The sequence below is a fragment of the Caenorhabditis briggsae genome (assembly GCF_000004555.2).
Source record: "Caenorhabditis briggsae complete genome, chrV, whole genome shotgun sequence".
Lineage (NCBI taxonomy): Eukaryota > Metazoa > Nematoda > Chromadorea > Rhabditida > Rhabditidae > Caenorhabditis > Caenorhabditis briggsae.
The window spans coordinates 17,618,579-17,639,142 of NC_013488.2; the positions used below are offsets into that span (position 1 = coordinate 17,618,579).

At 33.9% G+C, this 20,564-nt stretch overlaps 3 protein-coding genes across 3 annotated transcripts; all 3 read right to left on the reverse strand.

Annotated features, from left to right (window-relative positions):
• Positions 1-5,429: 5,429 nt before the first annotated feature.
• Positions 5,430-5,649, reverse strand: CBG17796 (the record flags this gene model as incomplete). Its single annotated transcript, XM_002648853.1, has 2 exons — positions 5,430-5,564; positions 5,623-5,649. 2 exons carry the CDS (start codon positions 5,647-5,649, stop codon positions 5,430-5,432), a joined length of 162 nt encoding a protein of 53 aa, XP_002648899.1.
• A 435-nt stretch (positions 5,650-6,084) lies between these two features.
• CBG17797 lies at positions 6,085-10,588 on the reverse strand (the record flags this gene model as incomplete). The annotated part of the gene is made up of 5 exons (XM_002648854.1): positions 6,085-6,174; positions 6,781-6,920; positions 8,925-9,069; positions 9,812-10,145; positions 10,491-10,588. The coding sequence occupies 5 exons, from the start codon at positions 10,586-10,588 to the stop codon at positions 6,085-6,087; spliced, it is 807 nt and encodes a 268-aa protein (XP_002648900.1).
• Positions 10,589-12,963: 2,375 nt separating this feature from the next.
• CBG17800 lies at positions 12,964-16,165 on the reverse strand (the record flags this gene model as incomplete). The annotated part of the gene is made up of 11 exons (XM_002648855.1): positions 12,964-13,065; positions 13,107-13,198; positions 13,281-13,448; positions 14,192-14,295; positions 14,397-14,512; positions 14,568-14,681; positions 14,915-14,999; positions 15,536-15,701; positions 15,864-15,930; positions 15,974-16,062; positions 16,117-16,165. The coding sequence occupies 11 exons, from the start codon at positions 16,163-16,165 to the stop codon at positions 12,964-12,966; spliced, it is 1,152 nt and encodes a 383-aa protein (XP_002648901.1).
• Positions 16,166-20,564: the final 4,399 nt, after the last annotated feature.

The following is a 20,564-nucleotide window of genomic DNA, read 5'->3' on the forward strand; positions in this document are numbered from 1 at the left end:
TAATAATTTTCAGATGGTCCATTTTTCAAAATTTATAAAATTTCCCAACCAATTTTTCAACAAATTAGAAGTCCTAGCAATATCTTTTGCCAGAAGGAAAGCCCAATTTCATTGTTTATATGGCTCAGAAAAATTGAATATCGATTTTTTACAATTTGGAGAGGATACAGTAATCCGACATCTAAATGAAGAGATTACTGTAGAAAACGTTGATTTTTTATCGATTTTTTTGGAAGATTTGGAGAAGATTTTAAAGGAGCAGAGGAAGAAATTTCGAGTTTTTTTCATTGATTTTTGGTATTCGGAAGATCACAAAAATCAGGAATTTCGTAAAAATTATTTGGATCCAATTGAATTTCGAATTTATAAAAACTTGGAAAAAATTCTAAAATCTGACCAAAAACTGATCTGTGAAACAGTGGCATTACGAACACATTCAATTGCCAATGCTATTATGGTGCTACCGTACTTTGATATGCAGGCAATGAATACAGTACGCCTGATAGATTTGGATGATGGGATTACTGTAGATGTGATAAGGTTACTGTCATTGGAAATGTGGAAAACGGAGAATTTTGATGAAGAAGAAATAAGGTTATGGATCAAAGTGGAGGAAATTACACTGGAAATGTTGGAGAACATTCGAAAAGTTAGTTTTTTTTTGAATTCTTGAATTCTTGAATTCTTGAATTCTTGAATTCTTGATACTGATTTTTTGAAATGTTCGCATTTCTCGGAATTTTTCAAAATTTCATCGAAATTTCGAATTGAATTTTAGATAATTAGAAAAATCTGAAATTCTAAATTTCTAATTTTCATACAGGTTTTCATCAGTCGTCCATTTTTCTCTATTTGGCTCCATTGTAAAAACCATTTCGAAAAATCAATATTTCCTGAAAGTTTCGGAGGATTCCAACCACTTTCGAATTCTCCAAGAGTCAAAAAATCTGAAGTTTGGCCAATTCCAAATGGAAAAAATCGATTTTTCGGATATCGATTCGACGGAAATAATGTGAATTTTACCAGTTTCAGTTTCGAGGAAAAGGCTAAAAAGGCAAGAGTTTCAGATGTTGAGTACAGGGTGGCTTTCAATTACCGGCACATGTTTGAAAGAGGTTTTCTCGAAAAGTAATAGCCGAAAACCGATGAAACTCAACAGTATATTTATTTAAACGTACGAAAATTATAATCAACAAGAATTTTTCGATTTGGTCATCGTTCGCCTCAGTTACGGTCGGAAGACGTCGTCGGTAGGCATTGATGGTGGCACGGTCGAAAGTTTGTACCATTTCTCGAAAAGTATTTGTTCCAGAGCCGCTAAAGTTGAATAGGGTGTTGAGCAGACCTTGTTCTGCAAAACCCTAGATGAAATANTCAAGGGGTTTCAAATCCAGCGAGTAGGCTGGCCATTCGTCTCCCCAGGCAGGTGCGCCTCGCACCACTGCTGGGTGAATTTGGCGGTGTGGCCTGGAGCTTCGTCATTCTGGTGAACCAAATGTACCCGTTCAAAGTAGTATTCGGTCCGTGGGAGCAGATTCTTCTTCAAGATTTGCTCGATGTACTTTTTTTCGACGACACGGACGTTTTTATCTATGAAAGTTGCTATTTGAGCATATCGCATAAAAAACCGTAATTCTGGCCGGGTGGAAAACTCCAGGAATGATTTTTTTCTTTTTCAAAAGCTTCCTTGCTATCCGTGGCTAATCCATAAAAACTTTGAAAGTTGGATTCGGCTTCAATCGTGAACCACTGCTCGTAAAGAAAACGGACCCCAAATGTTTTCCTCGCTGCGTGCCACCCAGAGGAAATTTAGCCTTGTCCAGACGCAACTGCTTATTGCTCTCCGACAAGATGACTGCTTTTGGAATACAATAGCATTTTAGATTAAGCCTCTTTCGGGCTATCTTTTGAACTAAAAACCATATTAATGGCCAATTTTCTGAACGATCTATGTAGGCTACTCCTGATTTGATATCCAACAGCTTCAACGTTTTCTGTAGTTGTCACCGTAGCTTTTCTTCTTCTCCCAATGCGATCAAATAGAGATCCAGACTCGGTGAATCTTTTGATTACCTCAAAACACCACACGTCTGCAATCGCAATGCGTTAAATGATCTCGTTTCGATTAACGCCCTACATCTGAAGGCTGATAACTTCGCATGGTGGACGTTAGGGCTCGCCATTTAGCTGAAGCTCGACCAATAAATCTGAAAATTGGCAGAAATACTAATTATGAATTAATAATTAAACGTACAAAATTTGATGCTCCTATTGCGTACCAGCAACGAGAACCATGCCGCCAAAATTATGTGCCGGTAATTAAAAGCCACCCTGTAATTAAATTTTTTAACTTTTTAAAAATTTTACCAGCCTGTTTGCCGCGCCTCAGGCGCTACAAACAGCTGGCTGGTGCGCCTTCGGCGCTTCGCGACTCACTCCCTTTTTAAAGATCACATCAGTTTATATTTTAATTCAAGTTTTTCCACATGTGCGGACAGAGTGAGATATAAATAAATAAAGAAACGCAACTTCATTTATTTTTGTTTGCCGCGCCTCCGACGCTTCAAAAAGCTGGCTGGTGCGCCTTCGGCGCAATATAACCTATATCTTCCGTTCGTCGCTTCGCTCCCCTGTCTTACTCAAAGGGTCACGTCAATTTAATTTAATTTTCAAGCTTTTCAAAATTTGCTGACAGACCGAGAAATAAAGAGACACTACTTCATATATTTATATAACAATTGTAAGAATGATGATGATGATATTTTCAGGACCTCAGGAAACTATCAATTAAGCCAATCGATAACATTTTGTCACTGAAAGTTTTTGAAAATAATTTGATAATGGAGATTTTGTTGAAACATTTGGGCCTTTTTGAAATGTGAGTTTTTTTTTGGAGATTTTCTCAAAAATTCTACCGTAACTCTTCAAATTCTTTTCTGATCTCTCTGATAACAAAATGTTCATAATCAGCTTGGTAAAACGGTCAATATGAGCCTAAACACGACGTTTTCTGATAATACAAATTTTCGGTGGGCTAGAGACATTTTTCAAAAACTCTGGAAATTCTACCGTAACTTGCTCAATTTGTGTCATATTTTCATTAAAAATAATTTTCTGAAATAAGCTTGTCAAGGCGGTCAAAATGAGCATAAACGAGATGAGTTTCGAAAAATTTTGAAATATTTAAATTTTTTTCCGGAAAACTCAAAATTTCCAATTTCAACAAATTGGGTGGTGTTTGCGCTCATTTTGAAGCTGTAAACGTGATGAATTCATTTTTTAAGTTTTCAGCCAAATCCTGCGAAAAGTTTCCGCTGGAATTCGAAAATGTGTGGACACCGTGAAACCTGATACCTATATTCATGAAATTGGAATTTCTTTCGATGATTTTCGATCAATCGGATATGAAATACAATTATCACCTGAATATCATTTGAAAGCCGATAATTTTCAGAGATTACTGTACTTTGAAAATGGACCAAATCAGGCGAGAATTGAAACAACTGAAAATGGAAGATTTCGAAGGAAACAATATTTTTCCGAGGAAAATTTTCAATCGATTTTTTTCAAAGATTTGGAATTGCAGCTGAAATTTCAGAAAGGAGAAATTCAGAAAATCACATTCAATTTTGATTTGACCAGGATTTTTCGACAAAATCGAACGCCGGATTTTTCAAAATTATATGAGAGAAATCTGAAATTTTTGGGAGAATTAAAAAATTCTATTGGACCCAAAAAGTTTCTAAAAGTTGAAACTTTATGGATGGTTTCGACAAAACAAGAGGAATTAAAGAAAATTTTGGAATTCATTTTTCCGAAAATTTTGGTTTTCAATTTTGTTCACGACACTTCCAAAGTAGAAGAAAATCGTACAATCCAACGAATCGACTTTTCGGAAGATCGAAAATTTTTGGAATTAAACGAAATTTCGAAAATGAAGGCGTGAATGGATTCTGAAGAGATTTATTGTCCAAGTTATCGAATTATTACGGAAATTCAGAATTTTGAAATTGCTCATTTTAAAAAAGGAGAGATTCTAGTGGAGAACGTTTCGTCGGAAGATGTGGCGTACTTGAAGGAGGTGAGGAGGTTCTGGAAAATTAGGAATTCAAGAATTCAAGAATTCAATAATTCAAGAATTCAAGAATTCAAGAATTCAAGAATTCAAGAATTCAGAAATTCGGAAATTAAACATTTTTCAGAAATTCCTCCAAAATCAACGTCTTGAAAAGTTCAAAATCATTTTCAAAAATTGTCAAATCAATGGAGAAATCTACAATCTACTGGGCAGCCCATTCAAAATCACTGAACATTTCAGTATTTGGTATTTCAGAATTATAAATTCAGAATTTTCACTTCATCTGAGATTTGTTGTCTCAAAATCTATCACTTTTTCTCTTGTTCCATTGAAAAACGTTCCTGAAAACGCGTTTGTTTAATAAAATTTTTTTCTTAGAGCTTCAAAATGAGCCTCAACACGACTATAATTGGAATTTTTTGAAATTTTTCCACATTTTTTGGGGGGTCATGCGCCTTTAAACCTGAAATTTCAAAATTAAGCAAAGATAGTCGTGTTTAGGCTCATTTTGAAGCGCCTAACTTGAGGAATTCAGAAAATATTTTTTCAAAACTTTTCGCGGTGCCGTATCCCAAGTATGGACCACTAAAAAAGGTTTAAAGTTAAAATTTCTCCAAAGTACGGCTTTCCGAATAATCAACGCTTTTGTTGCAAACTTTTTTTTTCTCTGAAAATTTTCAGATTTGGAATTGTTGGGTTAAAAAAAGCTTTATTGAAAACACACAAAATTAAAGATTTAAACATTCAGAGATCAAAAAAAGTAAAAAAAAAAACCCCCAAAAAAAAATAAATTATGTCGAAAAAAAAAAAAAAAGATGGACCACCCAGGTTGTCTATTTGTAGGCAATTTTTGGTGGATGACATCTGAAAAGAATCAATAAAGTATATTGAAACCAAATTTTTTGATTTTGCCTAGCCGAGAGCTTCAAAAATAGTATAAACAAGCCGTACTTTGGAGAAATTTCAACTTTAAACCTTTTTTAGTGGTCCATACTTGGAATACGGTACCGCGAAAAGTTTTGAAAAAATATTTTTTGAATTCCTCAAGTTAGGCGCTTCAAAATGAGCCTAAACACGACTATCTTTGCTTAATTTTGAAATTTCAGGTTTAAAGGCGCATGACCCCCCAAAAAATGTCGAAAAATTTCAAAAAATTCCAATTATAGTCGTGTTGAGGCTCATTTTGAAGCTCTTAACTTGGCAAATTCAAAAATGTTATTTTTGAAAAGTTTGGATTACTGTATCTCAAGTTAGAACCCATTCAAAAAAAGGCGAGAAATTCTAAATTTTCAAAAACATAGGCTTGTTTAGGCTCATTTTGAAGCTCTCAGCCTCTAATTTTAGAAAATTCCTACTTGATTTCTTTCTTCTTTCTCAAATCGCTAGAATGTCCACATTTGCTCTTTCGGCAGTTGGTGGCTCCTTTCGGCAGACGAGCATAGCATTTCCTGCACACCATTTTGTCAGATCTGTAGGACTCGGCGAGCTGGAAATGGGAAATTCTAGAAAATTCTGAAAATTTTCTTTCGAAATATTCTAATTACCTTGACAAGTGTAGGGGTGAAAGCCATGTTTTTAGAAATATAAGCTAAAATTCAAATTTCAAGTATAATAATCTCATTTTCCAGATTTTCCTTATATACAAATCCCATTTTGATATCTGAAATTATCCAAAGTTCTGTAATATTTCGAAATTTCACACAATTTTCCAAAATTCCTTATATTTTGGGCCTTTTTAGCATGAGTAATATCTTTTTTTCGATTTTTTGAAAGACGCAGACATTTGAGAAAAATAAGAACGCGTGTTGACCAATGTTGTGGAGGATTTCGCAATAATTTTAGAGTAGTAGAGATAGGAAATATAGAAAAAATTATTTGGGTTTCGATCTGAAGTGATTTTTTGAAAATTAGTAAAAAAAATTTTTTGAAAATTTTTGGAAAATTGTTTTTTTTTCCTATTTTTTTGGAGTTTTCTGAACTTCTAGGATTTTCGAAACTTGAAAATTTCAGTTTGTCGCGTTGAGAGCTTTAAAATGGGCCCAAACACGACATATTTCTGACAATTTTGAATTTCCAAGTTTAAAGGCGCATGGACCCTTGAAAAATTGAAAATTTTCATTCTTGACCAAAACTAGTCGTGTTTAGGCTCATTTCAAAGCGCAAAACTTGTTAAACTCAAAAATGTGACTTAAGTTGTGTTCCTGTACCAAAAACTGGCCAAGATACGGTAGATTCACTTTATCCTTCAAAGCCAAATCTATAAATCCTACTGTATCTCTTTTCATTTCGAAGGTAAACGGAAAAGTTTTTGAGTTTTGAGTTTTTCATGTTCTAGGCTTCAAAATGAGCCTAAACATGACCACTTTCTGACAATTTTGAATTTCCGATTTTAAAGGCGCATGGATCCTTGAAAAATGGACCCCTGAAGAAAACTTTCAATTTTCACCAAAAGTGGTCGTGTTTAGGCTCATTTTGAAGCTCAAAACTTGAAAAATACGAAATTTTTATTTTCTAGATTTTTTATGGTACCGTATCCTAAGTACGGGCCATTTTCAAAAAATGGCCCGAAAATCAAATTTCCACAAAGTACAGCTTGTTTATACTCATTTCAAAGCTCTCGATGCCCCAAATTCGAAAAATCAAGTTTCACAAAAATTTATTCATGAGAAAGCGTAAAATTCAAGAAAAATCCAGTAAAAAACAATAGCTCCAAGAATCGGGAAAAGAAGAAAAATGAGAATTTTCGAGGTTTCAGAATCCTTGACGTCGTCTAAATCGTCTTCTGGATCGCTTTCGAGTTCGGAATCTTCTGGAGAGTCTTCTGAATCACTTCCAACGTCTTCTGAATTTTTAGCGGGACTTCAGAATTTTCAAACATGAGTTTTGAATAAAATTTGATTTCTTCTTCTAAATTCGGAAAATTCACAGAATTCTCCAAAAATTCTGGAACTTTCTTCACCAATTTTTTTCCTTTTTTCATTTCATTTTTTGCATTTTTCAATCCAAAATTGCTTTCTTTTAAAGTAAACATGCTGAATCCGATTTTCCCTTCAGTCAACAAAAAATGTCAAGATTTTCAAAATTTCAAATTTCAAGTTTTACCAAAATGGGTCATATTCGGGCTCATTTTAAAGCTATAGACAGGGCAAGTCCAAAAAATTAGATAAAATGAGCCCAAACACGACCACTGTTCAAAAATCTCGTTTTTTTCCAATTTTTCGAAGGGACCATGCGCCTTTAAACCTCAAAATTCAAAATTGAGTAAAACATGTCATGTTTGAGCTCATTGTGACTGTCTAGACAAGACAAACTCAACAATACAGAAATCACTGAATTCGAAGGCATGTTAGGCCTAGATTTTCATTTTTGGCGATTTTGAAAATTTCAAATTATAGCAAAATAGGCTGTGTTTAGGCTCAATTTGAAGCTTTTTCCATGGAAATTTTCAGATATTATGCACTCGAGGACTGATTGCTGATCACGGATTGTATTTTATCGTTGGACCAAAAAAAGGATACCACAGTCATTTTGAGAGAATGAATTATGAGCCATATGGTATTAATGAGCACATTGTCTGGTGAATAATTCTGGTTTTTCTCTGGCTGTGTGAATATTTTTTAATTGAAATAAATTTTTTTTTGGAATTTTATTTTTTGAAATAGCTCGGTTACCGTAAAACCTCTAATAGAACGACACCCGGATCGTCCACTTTGAGCCTATATATCTCACTTCTTTTGAAAGATATCAAAAAGTGGTTAACTAGTAAAATGTTTATCAGGATATCAGCAACATTTTACTAATTAGCCACTTTTTGATATCTTTCACAGAAAATGAGATATATAGGCTCAAAGTGGCCGATCCGGGTGTCATTCTATTAGAGGTTTTACGGTAATTTTCTCAAAATTAAGTTGTTGACTTAAATTTTTGAAATCGTCATGTTCCGATCTTCAAAATGAGCCCAATCAAGACCTCGTTCGGTTTACTTTGGAATTTCATGGGTCCTTGCGCCTATAAATTTAGGATTACTGTAGATTTTCAAAATCCACTAAACCTAGGCGTGTTTATGCTCATTTTGAAATTTCATGAGTCCCTGCGACTTGAAATTTGGGATTACTGTAGATTTCTGAAATTCTTCGAAAATTGCCATTTTTATAATCATTTTGTAGCTCTTAACAACGGAAGTTAAAAAATGCTTTTTTCAAAGCTTTTGGGCTACTGTTGCAAAAATTTGAAGCTGTACAAAAACCTGATATTCATACTTGTAACGGGCCGGGCCGGGCTTTTTCCGGAATTTCGGAGGCCCGGCCCGGGCCCGTCATTTCACTAGTTTCGAAATTTTCAAAAAACACATAAGGGGGGACCCTTATGTGATTTTTTCCAACCAAAAAATTTTTTTTCGAGTTTTTCGATCTTTTTTGATCAGACAGACAAACAATCCGAAATACGAAAAAAAATGGAAAAAATTATATTGAGAGCTCAAAATTTGGCTCAAAAATACAGAATTTTTGACACCGGGCCTTGAAAATTTCCTCAGGCCCAACCCGGCCCGGGCCCGGGCCCGGGCTTTGGCGGGCCGGCCCGGAATTTTAAAAGTATGCTGATATTCGAAAGAAATTCAAAACCCAAAACCCGTGCGCCTCGGGCGCGACAGCCATGTTGTTTGTTGGTCACTTTCTTCTTCCGCGGCGCCCAATTCTCTGCGTCTCTCTCTCTCTCTCTCTCTCTCTCTCTCTCTCTCTCTCTCTCTTCCTCTTTCTCTCTCTCTCTCTCTTTTCCTCTATCATGCGAGAAAGTTTTTTCCTCGTTTTCTCTAACCACTCTCTTCATTTTCTGTACTATTTCTCGCCTTCTTCTTCTCCTTCCTCACTCATTTTTCTGCTAGTCGGCGTGTCGTTGTTTTCCTCTTCTTCTTCTTCTCCGAATTCCTCTAAAATCGCGCGGCTATTTTTTTCGAGAAAAGGTGTTTTCTTGGTCATTTTTATGACATTTTGCTGGAATTTTAAGGCTATAATTAGAGTTTTTTTTGGCTTTACTTTGAAGGTTTATGAGATAATGATAGGTAAAAAATAGCGAAAAAAAAGTCTAAAATAGTTTCTAAAAAGCAGGATTTTTTTTCCGATGAAAGTAGATTTTCAGACAAAAAAAAGTCGAGAGTGCAGTGTTTTTTTTTCGGATTTTCACATAAATTTTAAGCTCAAAGTCATTTTTTTCTCAATAAATAAATTTCTGAATTTCTGAATTTGAAATTTTTTAAAGAAAATTTTCAAAAAGAAATTTTCAGTTTCCTTTTTTCCCAAAAAGTAACGAATAACTTATTTCTCAGTTTTTTAAAGATTTCCGAGGTTGTCAGAATATTTTTTTCTTAAATTCTTTAAAGGTGGGGGGGGGGGGGGACAGGAGATTTTTCGTAGTTTTTTTTGTAGCTAGAGTATGCATTCTACCGTGACGGTGTACAACGCTTAATGTCACTCTGCGTACAGCTGTCGTCCCGCCTTTATGTATGAAATCGGGCGTGCGCTTTCTCTTTGCACGCGTGGCTCAGTCGGTAGCGGCGCCGCACCCTCAATCATCGCCCTCACAAGTTCAACTCCTCGAGAGGCATCTTTGAACGGAATTTCGAGAACATTTTTTTTTTTTTCATGTCCCCCCACCTTTAAATTCTTTAATCAATCAGAAATCTGAAAAGCTAATCAAAGAACTTCCAATCGTTTTTCTTTTTTTCTTTTTTCGGACCTCGGGATTCGGAATCCGGACCAAGAATCCGGATTCAGGAATCCGAAATCCGGATCCAGGAATCTGGAACACGGACCCGGAATTTCGGAATTTGGAATCCGGACCCAGATTTCCGGAATCCGGACCCAGGAATCCGGATCTAGAAATCCGGACCCAGATTTCCGGAATCCGGACCCAGGAATCCGGATCTAGAAATCCGGACCCAGATTTCCGGAATCCGAATACAGGAATCTGAACCCCGGAATCCGGAATCCGGAGTCCGGGTCCCTTCTCCGGTCCCCTCTCAGGAGCTCCGAAAAGGGAGAACTGATTGTTCCCTCTACTTTTTCTCTTCCTTTATAGTAATCTTATCTCCCTGAGGTCATCTTGGGTCTTGGGTTTCTAATTTAATTCACGCAGTTCTTTTCGTCAAGAATATAATTTTTTCAAAATTTCCTTTTTCTTATATATATATATATATATATATATATATATATATGTTTTCCTCACGTTTAAATCTCACTCGAATTTTCGCTTTTGGAATTTTCGCAAAAAAAAACACTATGGGGTCCCCCCTTTGCATTTGCAATTTCTCAGATTTCGAACCCGATTTTCTCGAAACTGGTAGCTCCTCAGCAAAATCAAAATACATATTTGAAAATGTCTCATTCTCAGCTTTCGAATGATATAGGTCTCATACCGAAGTTCCACCCCCCGATTACAACCTTCTCCAGTGAGCCTTTCAGAGCCTTTCAAGTACTCGATCCATATCCGATCCTCATCCTCTTCCTTATCCATCCTAAGCCAAAGTTGATTCCACGTCCGAATTCACCTCCCACGAAAAAAAACGGAAATTATCTTTACTTTGTTTAGGATATTCGAGCTTTAAAGGTGGGGGGACATGAAAAAAATAATGTTCTGGAAATTTCGTTCAAAGATGCCCCTCGAGGAGTTGAACTTGTGAGGGCGATGATTGAGGGTGCGGCGCCGCTACCGACTGAGCCACGCGGGCAAAGAGAAAGCGGCCGCCCGATTGCATACATAAAGGCGAGGACGACAGCTGTACGCAGAGTGACATTAAGCGTTGTACACCGTCACGGTAGAATGCATACTCTAGCTACAAAAAAAATACGAAAAATCTCCTGTCCCCCCACCTTTAAAGTTTTTCTTTGGATTTTTGAACTTTTTGAAATAATTGAGAATTTTTATTCATTTTCCGTGCTTTTTCAATTAATTTTAATAATCTACAGAGCCTCAAAAAAAATGCCAAAAAAGACGGCAAAACTGGAAAAGCCAAAAGTTCGGGATGATGAGCTGAAATTTGTGACACAACATCCAAAAGAGTATTATGATTGGAAAAGTGCGACATTTCGAAGGGACATGGTTGAAATTCAGTTTCGAATGGGCCACACAGCCTCTCAGACCCTAAAAAATATTCATGGATTTATTTCGGAATTAAATGATCAGCCGAATGTTCAAGAGGACGAGAAAATTCCAGAAGTTTCTCTGGAAACCATCAAACGATGGTTTTCAGAGTTTTTGGTCGGGAAGATGGGCTCGTGGACCGGAGAGTCACCAGGTATTCATTATTTTTAGGATTTCAAATTCTACTCGTTATGAGCTTCAAAATGAGCCTAAAAAAGCCTATGTTTGCTGGATTTTGGAAATCTACAACAATCCCAATTTTAAAGGCGCGGAGAATTTCGAAGTAGAGAAAATATAGGCGTGTTTAGGCTTATTTTAAAGCTCATATTGTGCTGAGTGTGAAAATTACAACAAAAAATGAATTGGGCTTTTCGAGAGCTTTAAAATGAGCCCAGAAGACCAATATTTGGAGAAATTTGAAATTTCTCAATTCTTGTTTGGTCCATTACTCGAAGTACAGTAACCCAACACATTTAAAATCATAATTTTCGAGTATAGCTTTTTGAGAGCTTCGAAATGAGTATAAACACTCCTAGTTTTGAAGATGTTCGAAAATCTACAGTAATCCCAATTTTAAAGGCGCATTGACCCTTGAAAGTTAGGGACAGGGTAAAACTAGGCGTGTGTATGCCTATTTTGAAGCTTATATTGTGCTAAGTGTGACATATATGAAACATTTCGAGTTTGGCTCTCCGAGAGCTTTGAAATGACCTTAAAGTTTGGAAAAATATCAAATTTCAAAAATTCATTTTACCATAACTCGAAGTACAGTAACCCAATTTACTTGAACTTTAAATTTTTAGATTTGCTGCGTTGAGAGCTTCAATTTAAGTATAAACAAGCCTGGTTTTGGAAAATTTCGAAAGTCTACAGTAATCCCAAATTCAAAGGTGCATGGACCCATGAAATTTCAAAGTGAAGCGAATAAGGGCGTGTTTAGGCTCATTTTGTAGCTCACAACATGCTGAAAATGAAAATGAATACATTTCTAGGTGCGGACCAGAATTGACAAAGTTAGAACCATTTGAAAAAATTAATTTTATAAAAATTCTGTTTTTTCAGAACATTTACCCCCAAATCCCAAACAACCACCGCCAGCAGCCAAATAATATGAGAAATCCTATTTTTCCAAATTTTTGAACTTCTTTAGATACTCATTTGAATATTCCTTGTTTACAAACTTTTTTTAAATTTTTGAATTTTTAAAGTTTTTTGAAAAGTTGTTTCCTTTTTTTTGAAATTTCAGATTTTTTTTGTTAATTATGTGTTAAGTTGAATAAAGACTGGTAATTTTTCATTAATTTTATCTAAATTTGTTTTCTCAGGTTAATTCCTGGTTGTATTTTTTTCCTGGACTGTAGAACAATTAAAAACCATATTTCGAAATATTAAAAAAAAAATTCCCCAAACTATTTGATATTTATACTCATTCTAACCGTCTTTTTTTGATGAATTTAATAGTGAAAGTTTCATTGAGCTAGCTCAGAAATGAACAAAGTTACGCCCCTATTTGCGCGCGCGTGCCGAGAAGAGACGCAGACAGCGAGAGTGTCTGCGTCTCTCACTGGCGCGCAATTGGGCCCGTAACTTTGCACATTTTCAAGCTAGCTCAAAACAAATTGCAAGGTTAGAATCAGCAAATAAAACCGGTTCTAATGAGTATAAATATGGAATTAAAAAAAAATTCAAAAAAATTTATTTTTAAAAAATTAGAGATCACAAAAAGTCAAACTAAAATTTCGAGATTTTCAGACATTTTTCTTCAGAAAAATAGTCCCATTATTGCTCATCATGCCCAATTTATTCCATTTCGCAGGGAAAAAATCGTCATCGATCATTTGGTATTTTACCTGAAAATAATTTTTTTTTTGAAAAAGATTACTGTACTTACACTATCCTCAACTTCCCGAATATCTCTAAAATAAACATTGGTCTGATTTTTTGACAAATATCCTAACCACCAGCCAAATGTAGAGGAAGGAGCTGAAAATATCAAAATTTTTGAAAAAAAAAATTGGCGCCAAAAAAAAAAATGTTTTGCAAAATTTTTTAATTGGTTAATTACCTGTAATTAACACCGAATTACAGTATTTTTGAGAAAAATACAAATCCTTGAACGGCTTCTCTTTTGGCGTTGGCATTATTCGAATCTCATTTTTCAATTTTGATTTTTTCGAAATTTCCTGTTTCACCCAATTTTGTTCATTGCTGAAGATGAAAATTGGACCGGGATCTGAAAAAAAATTGGCTGAAATTTTTTGAAAAATAGGAAAATTGAATCTAAGTACCATTAGCTTCAAAATGAGTATAAATATTGCTAGGTTTGAAAAACAATTTTCAAACTACCGTAACTTTTGGAATTTTCCTCCAAAATCAAAAATCCGAAACGTTAGATAAAAATAGATAAAATCAGAAATACAAAAATTTCAAAAACTGAACAAAAATTGAATGAGCTACAGTAGATTGAAAAAAATGTACCAAATTTTGTTTTTCAAAAAAATCTGTTTTTTTCGAATTTTCAAACTACCGTAACTTTTGGAATATTTGTTTAAATTCAAAAATTCAAACAGTTTCAGGTTTGGCTAAAATAGACAAACCCAAAAAAATTAAATTTTCAAAAATTTGACAAAAATTGAATGAATTACGGTAGTTTGAAAAATGTACCAAAAACTTTTTTTCCAAAAAAGCGCCAAAACTTTCAAACTACCGTAACTTTTGGAATTTTTGTTCAAACCTGAAAATTCAAATAGTTTCAAGTTCAGCTAAAACAGACAAACTCAAAAAGTTTAAAATTTCAAAAATCGGACAAAACTGAAAGAAATTACGGTAGTCTCAAAAATGTTCTAAAAAATTTTTTTTCTTAAAATTTCTTTCGAACCTAGTCATGATTATACTCATTTTGACCGTTTGAACACACTTATTCCAAATTCCTTAATTTCGAATTTTTCAGATGAAATCTTGAAAAGTTAGACTTACTTTTCTCATAAATATACTCAATGGCATTTCTAGTGAACTCCGGATCACTTCCAGCATGCTGTCCATCGGTCACGAAATCTCCACGACGAATGTGAACGCAATTTCTAAAGGATTACTGTAGATTCGATCACATTGGGTTATTACTGTAATCCAAAAAAATTTGAAAAAAACTTTTTTTTTCCAAAATTTGTTCTAATAATCTCACTTGAATTTCGACAAATCGTCAAAAGAAATCATCGAATCAACTTCCACCATTTCTAATCCAGATGGCACAAAAAAGCCGCGAATTTCAGATTCGAAATTTTCGAAATATTTGAAACTCTGGAAAAAAAAAGTTTTTTGAAATTTTTTAAACAGATTTTTTTCGGAAATTCACCTGAAAATATCTTCCATCGATCACAACGAATTTCGATTGCTCACAATAGAGGACGTGAGGAAAATTGTATTCACAACAAGCTGGAGAATTTATATATCGCATGGAGTTGGAGGGCTGAAAATTTTTGAAATGTTAGAATTTCTGAATTTCTGAACTTTTGAAAATTTCCATATTATGGATCTAAAGTTTTTTTTTCAGTTTTCCTTCTGAATTTTCCGTAAAATTCACCGTAAAAATCATGAGAAAAGATCAAAACGGACGGAGGATGTCCTCAAAAATAATCCTTATGATCTCACTATAAATAGATCTTGTAACCTAGTTAGAACGGCCCTCTTTTTTCAAACTACCGTAACTTTGGAAGTATTGGTATTATTGAGTTTGTCTGATTTCAATGTAATCAAAACCGTTTGAATTTTCATATTTAGTCTAAAACTGGAAAAATTACGGTAGTTTGAAAAAATCGAAAATCAAAATATTTTTTCGCAAAAAAATTTTTGGAGAACATTTTTTAAACTACCGTAACTTTGGAAATGTTCATTCGATTTTTGAAGTTATGGTATATTTGAGTTTGTCTTGTTTTGATAAACTCAAAACTGTTCAAATTTTTGAATTCGGATTTGAACTCAAAAAGTTACGGTAGCTTGAAAACTGAGATAATTTTTTTCAAAAAAACGTTTCTGGAACATTTTTTCAAACTACCGTAACTTTAACAATTTTCATCCGATATTGTAAAATTAGATATTTTTGAGTTTGACTTGTTTTGATAATTTCAAAACTGTCAAAATTTTTAAGTTCGGACTAGAACTCAAAAAGTTACGATAGTCTGAATTTTTCAAAAATGTTGAATTTCTGTATTTTTAAAATTCCGACAAATCTGAAATTTTCAAAAAATCAGGATTTCAAAATTCCTTTCGAAAATTGAAACTTTTATTTAAAAATTAAATTTAAATTCTCCAAAAAAAAAGTACCGTACCTCAATATCCATCGATCTCACATTTTCCGCGATTTTCGGAATTTTCTCCCTCACATTTTTTAATCGAAAATTCAAAAACCAGTCTCTTTTATTGAAAATTGCAGTTCGATTCAATTTTTCAGCCATTCCAAGAAGCGAGAAAATTTCGAATAATTGATTTCCTGAAATTTCGAAAAATATAAAATTTCGAAAAAAGTTGTTAACTTTTTTCTTCAAAACATCATAACTCGGCTCAGTTTTTGCTGATTTTCAGAATTCTTGGATTTTTGGAATCCTAATTTTTTCTTGAACAAATTTATCAAATTTTTGAGAAATTCTCTCACCTAATCCACTCCCACTGATTATCGTAAACATCGGGAACAATAAATACTTTGTCTCGTTTTTTAAAATCTGAAATTTTTGAAATTTTTAATTTCCCGCCTAAAAGACTCACATTATCACAATGTGTGGTCCTTGGGATATTACTGTAGTCATACGGTAGAATGCACCATGTGAGGAAGATAATTGAAATTATTAGGGAAACTGGAAAAAGTTTTAATGACTTTTTTTTTTGAAAAAATTGGAAATTTTAATTACCTGCAATTAAAATGACTAGTTTTGACTTTGGGCTCCACATACAGTGCATTGATCCTGAAAATAGAAACTTGTGATTTTTTTTTGAAAATTTAAAAATTTTCAAAATTTCAAGCTACCGTAGCTTTTTGAGTTCTAGTCCGAACTTAAAAATTTTGACAGTTTTGAAATTATCAAAACAAGTCAAACTCAAAAATATCTAATTTCACAATATCGGATGAAAATTGTTAAAGTTACGGTAGTTTGAAAAAATGTTCCAGAAACGTTTTTTTGAAAAAAATTATCTCAGTTTTCAAGCTACCGTAACTTTTTGAGTTCAAATCCGAATTCAAAAATTTGAACAGTTTTGAGTTTATCAAAACAAGACAAACTCAAATATACCATAACTTCAAAAATCGAATGAACATTTCCAAAGTTACGGTAGTTTAAAAAATGTTCTTCAAAAATTTTTTTGCGAAAAAATATTTTGATTTTCGATTTTTTCAAACTACCGTAATTTTTCCAGTTTTAGACTAAATATGAAAATTCAAACGGTTTTGATTACATTGAAATCAGACAAACTCAATAATACCAATACTTCCAAAGTTACGGTAGTTTGAAAAAAGAGGGCCGTTCTAACTAGGTTACAAGATCTATTTATAGTGAGATCATAAGGATTATTTTTGAGGACATCCTCCGTCCGTTTTGATCTTTTCTCATGATTTTTACGGTGAATTTTACGGAAAATTCCGAAGGAAAACTGGATTTTTTGAGAAGAAAGTTGGGGAATCTATCTAACGAAAAATCAAAGAATATACAGGATTGGTGTATTTGAGGACAGTTCAGAAATTCAAAAGTTAAGATCTTTGGATTTTAAGAATTTCTGGAATATTCAGAAATTTAGAAATTCAAATATCCAAATAATCAAAAAGTTGGAATTTGTAATAGTTTCAGATTTTTGGGATTCACCAGTAATAGACTGCATACTTGTAATCCGACCCTTTGCCGGACCTTCGCGGGCCCTGCCATAATTCTTTTCAGAATCTATATTTTCGAACCAACTAAATTAGATATGATAGAGCTCTACGAGTTCTACAAAACAGTATTATTTGGAATACTGTATCTTATCTATGAACAAAGTTACAGATCATAAAGTGGCTTTTCTCGCAGGACCCGGCAGGCTTCTTCCTTTTGCTCCGTAACTCTGTTCATAGACAAGATACAGTATTCCAAATAATACCGTTTTGTAGTACTCGTAGAGCTCTATCATACCTGATTGAGTTGGTTTGAAAACATTGATTCTGAAGGAAGTTATGGCAGGGCCGGATTACAAGTATGATAGACTGGAAATCCTAATTACTAGAAAAAAAAATCGATTTTAAAGGTGGGGGGACATGAAAAAAATAATGTTCTCGAAATATCGTTTAAATATGCCCTCGAGGAGTTGAACTTGTGAGGGCGATGATTGAGGGTGCGGCGCCACTACCGACTGAGCCACGCGGGCAAAGAGAAAGCGCACGCCCGATTGCATACATAAAGGCGAGGACGACAGCTGTACACAGAGTGACATTAAGCGTTGTACACCGTGACGGTAGAATGCATACTCTAACTACAAAAATCTCCCGTAAAATCTCCTGTCCCCCCCACCTTTAAAACATTCTCAAATTTCTGAAAAACGTTGCAGGCATCTCCCTTATATATATATATAAAACGTAAGAGGCGTTTGTCCATCCCGATGTCACTCTGTTAACTTTTGAAGAAAAAAAAAATAAATATAGATTTACGTGACCCTGTAAGACGAATTATTGTAAAATTATCGAATAAAATTATCGAATTATCGAATTATTGTAAGACGAATTATTACGAATTGACGAATTATTTCAAAAATTCAGAAATATTTTATATTTTCTATGTTTCTTCTTATTGCAAAGATCATTTTCCCTTTTTCAGATTTCCAAATTTTCAGACACTTCTCAATACGTCATCATCAATAAATCTCCAGATTTTTTTAAGAGAAAAAAAGTACTCCAGACAACAACAATTCAATCAAAAATGATAATAAATCTGTCGCTTTTTCGAAAAAAAAAATTCAGAAAAAAAAAATCATTTAAAAACTTGAAAATTTACGACTACTGGGAAGAGTTGGGACTATAAAACGTCTAGGAATTCCTGGAAATTTCTAAATTTTTCTGATTGAAAGAAATTCCAAAAGTCTTAAAAATTTCGAAAAAAATCGAAAATTTGAAACTTTAGTAATTCTCAATTTCAAATTTTTTTTTTCCAAAAATTGAAAATTTGAATTTCTCGTAACAATAACTTCTAGAAATTCTGGAGTTTCTAATAATCTGAAATTTTCAGAATGATTCAGAATGAAAATTCTTCTAAATTAAAATTTTTTGATTCCAAGATAAACATACTTGCGAGCGGGCCTTTCGCGGGCCTCGCCATATTTTCATTCAGAAACAATATTTTTAAATCTACCAAAATAGATATGATAGAGCTCCACGAGCACTACAAAACGGTATTATTTGGAAAACTGTGTCTTGTCTATGAACAAAGTTACAAGTCATAAAGTGGCCGGACCTTGTCGCGTCGGCCCGGGCCGGGCCGGGTTTATGTTTTTTGCTTGTAACTTTGTTCATAAACAAGATACAACTTATTAAATTATAGCATTTTGTAGCACTCGTCAAGTTCTATCATATTTAATTTAGTTGGTTTAAAAATATTGATTCTGAAAGAATCTATGGCAGATTCCGCGTAGGCCCGGCAAAGGCCCGGTCGCAAGTATTAAAAAAAAACTGAATTAATGGAACAACCGAACAAATGTCTCAAAAAATCCGCACTATTTTGATTCTTATCGGATTTTTCAAATCTATTTAAATGACGATTATTTTGTAGCCTCTTCCCCGAAAATCTGGGGAAAACAAAAGAAAAATCGGCGGAAAATTTTTGGCTTATCTTTAAAAATCTCCCAAATTTCCCTTTTTATTTTTGTGTCTGTCTTCTAGAGTACGAAAATTAGAAGATCATAAAAAATTTGAAGATTCAGTTTCGAAAGTGAAAATTTGAAAAAAAAACAATATTTTTTGCTTTAATTTGAAGGTTACAAAAACTGTCCCAGAAATGAAAATCTTGCCATAACTTTGTCCATATTTGTCCAAACTGGTCAAATTGTAGGTTTTTGAGTTTGCCTTGTCCAGAGCTTCAAAATGAGCCCAAACTCGGTATGCTTCGCTCAATTTTGAAATTTCAGGTTTAAAGGCGCATGGTCCAGTTTAAAACTTCAAAATTTTTGAAATTGGCCAAATTTCATCGTGTTTAGGCTCAGTTTGAAGCTCTAAACACGCCCAATTCAAAACTGTTTAATATTTTTGTCCTGCTCGAAAACTACTCAAGTTACGGTAGATTTTGAACGTTCCTGAAATTGCTCAAAAATTAAAAAATGCTCTCTAACTGTACCCATTGTAGTCTGAAATTTTTGAAACCTAAATTTTAAGGTTTTTCTTGTTTAGAGCTTTGAAATAAGCTTAAACACGACATGTTTTGCTCAATTCAATTTCGAGTTTAAAGGCGCATGGACCCGGAAAATTTCGAAAATTTCAAAATCGTCCAAACTTTGTCGTGTTTATACTCATTTTGAAGCTCAAAACAAGATACATTTAAACATATATGTTTCATCAAACTGGGACAAAAAGTGGAAAAGTTACGGTAGGTTTTCGAATTTTTGAAAAAACATTTTGCAAAAAATTTTTCTGAGTTTTCGGTCAATTTTTATGATTTTTTGGGTCGATTTTTTTTTATTTTCATTTTCAGATGTCCCATTTTTACCAAGACCGTCCTCAAACTGCTGCCGAGGTCAACGCTAACTACCATCCATGGACCAAATCGAAGACACCAGAAGAGTGGGAAAAACAGAAAGAATTGGACCAGAAACGGGATGAAAAAATTCAAAAACAGCGCTCAAAATCGCTAGGAATCAAGAAAAGTGCAAGATTTTCATTTCCAGAAAATTCGGAAAAAAATTCTGGAAATCCAAAACCTGAAAACTTGAAGGCTGAAATTTCTGAAATTACTGAAACTTCTGAAAATCCGGAAAATCGAATTTTCTACAAAGTTGGAACATTGGAATACAATCAAATTCGCGATTTTCAACGGCTGAAATTCGAAAATCCAAATCTGGATTTTTCGAAATTTTTGAAAAATCAACATTTGGCGCCAAAATCGAAGAATCGCGGGAATTTCAAATTGAACGATTTGGTGGAGAAGGTTCAAAAACAGAGAATGGAATTTTTGAAAAATTCTGAGACTGCTGAAAAGGCTGACAATCCAAAAATCATTATAATTCGGGACAACGAGGATGGAGAGTCGCCAGAAGTTGTGATGAGCAATCGAGAGGATTCAGAAGAGGTATTTTTGAGGGATTTCTATAGATTTGGGGAAATACTGTAGTTAGTACCACCAAATATGCGTCA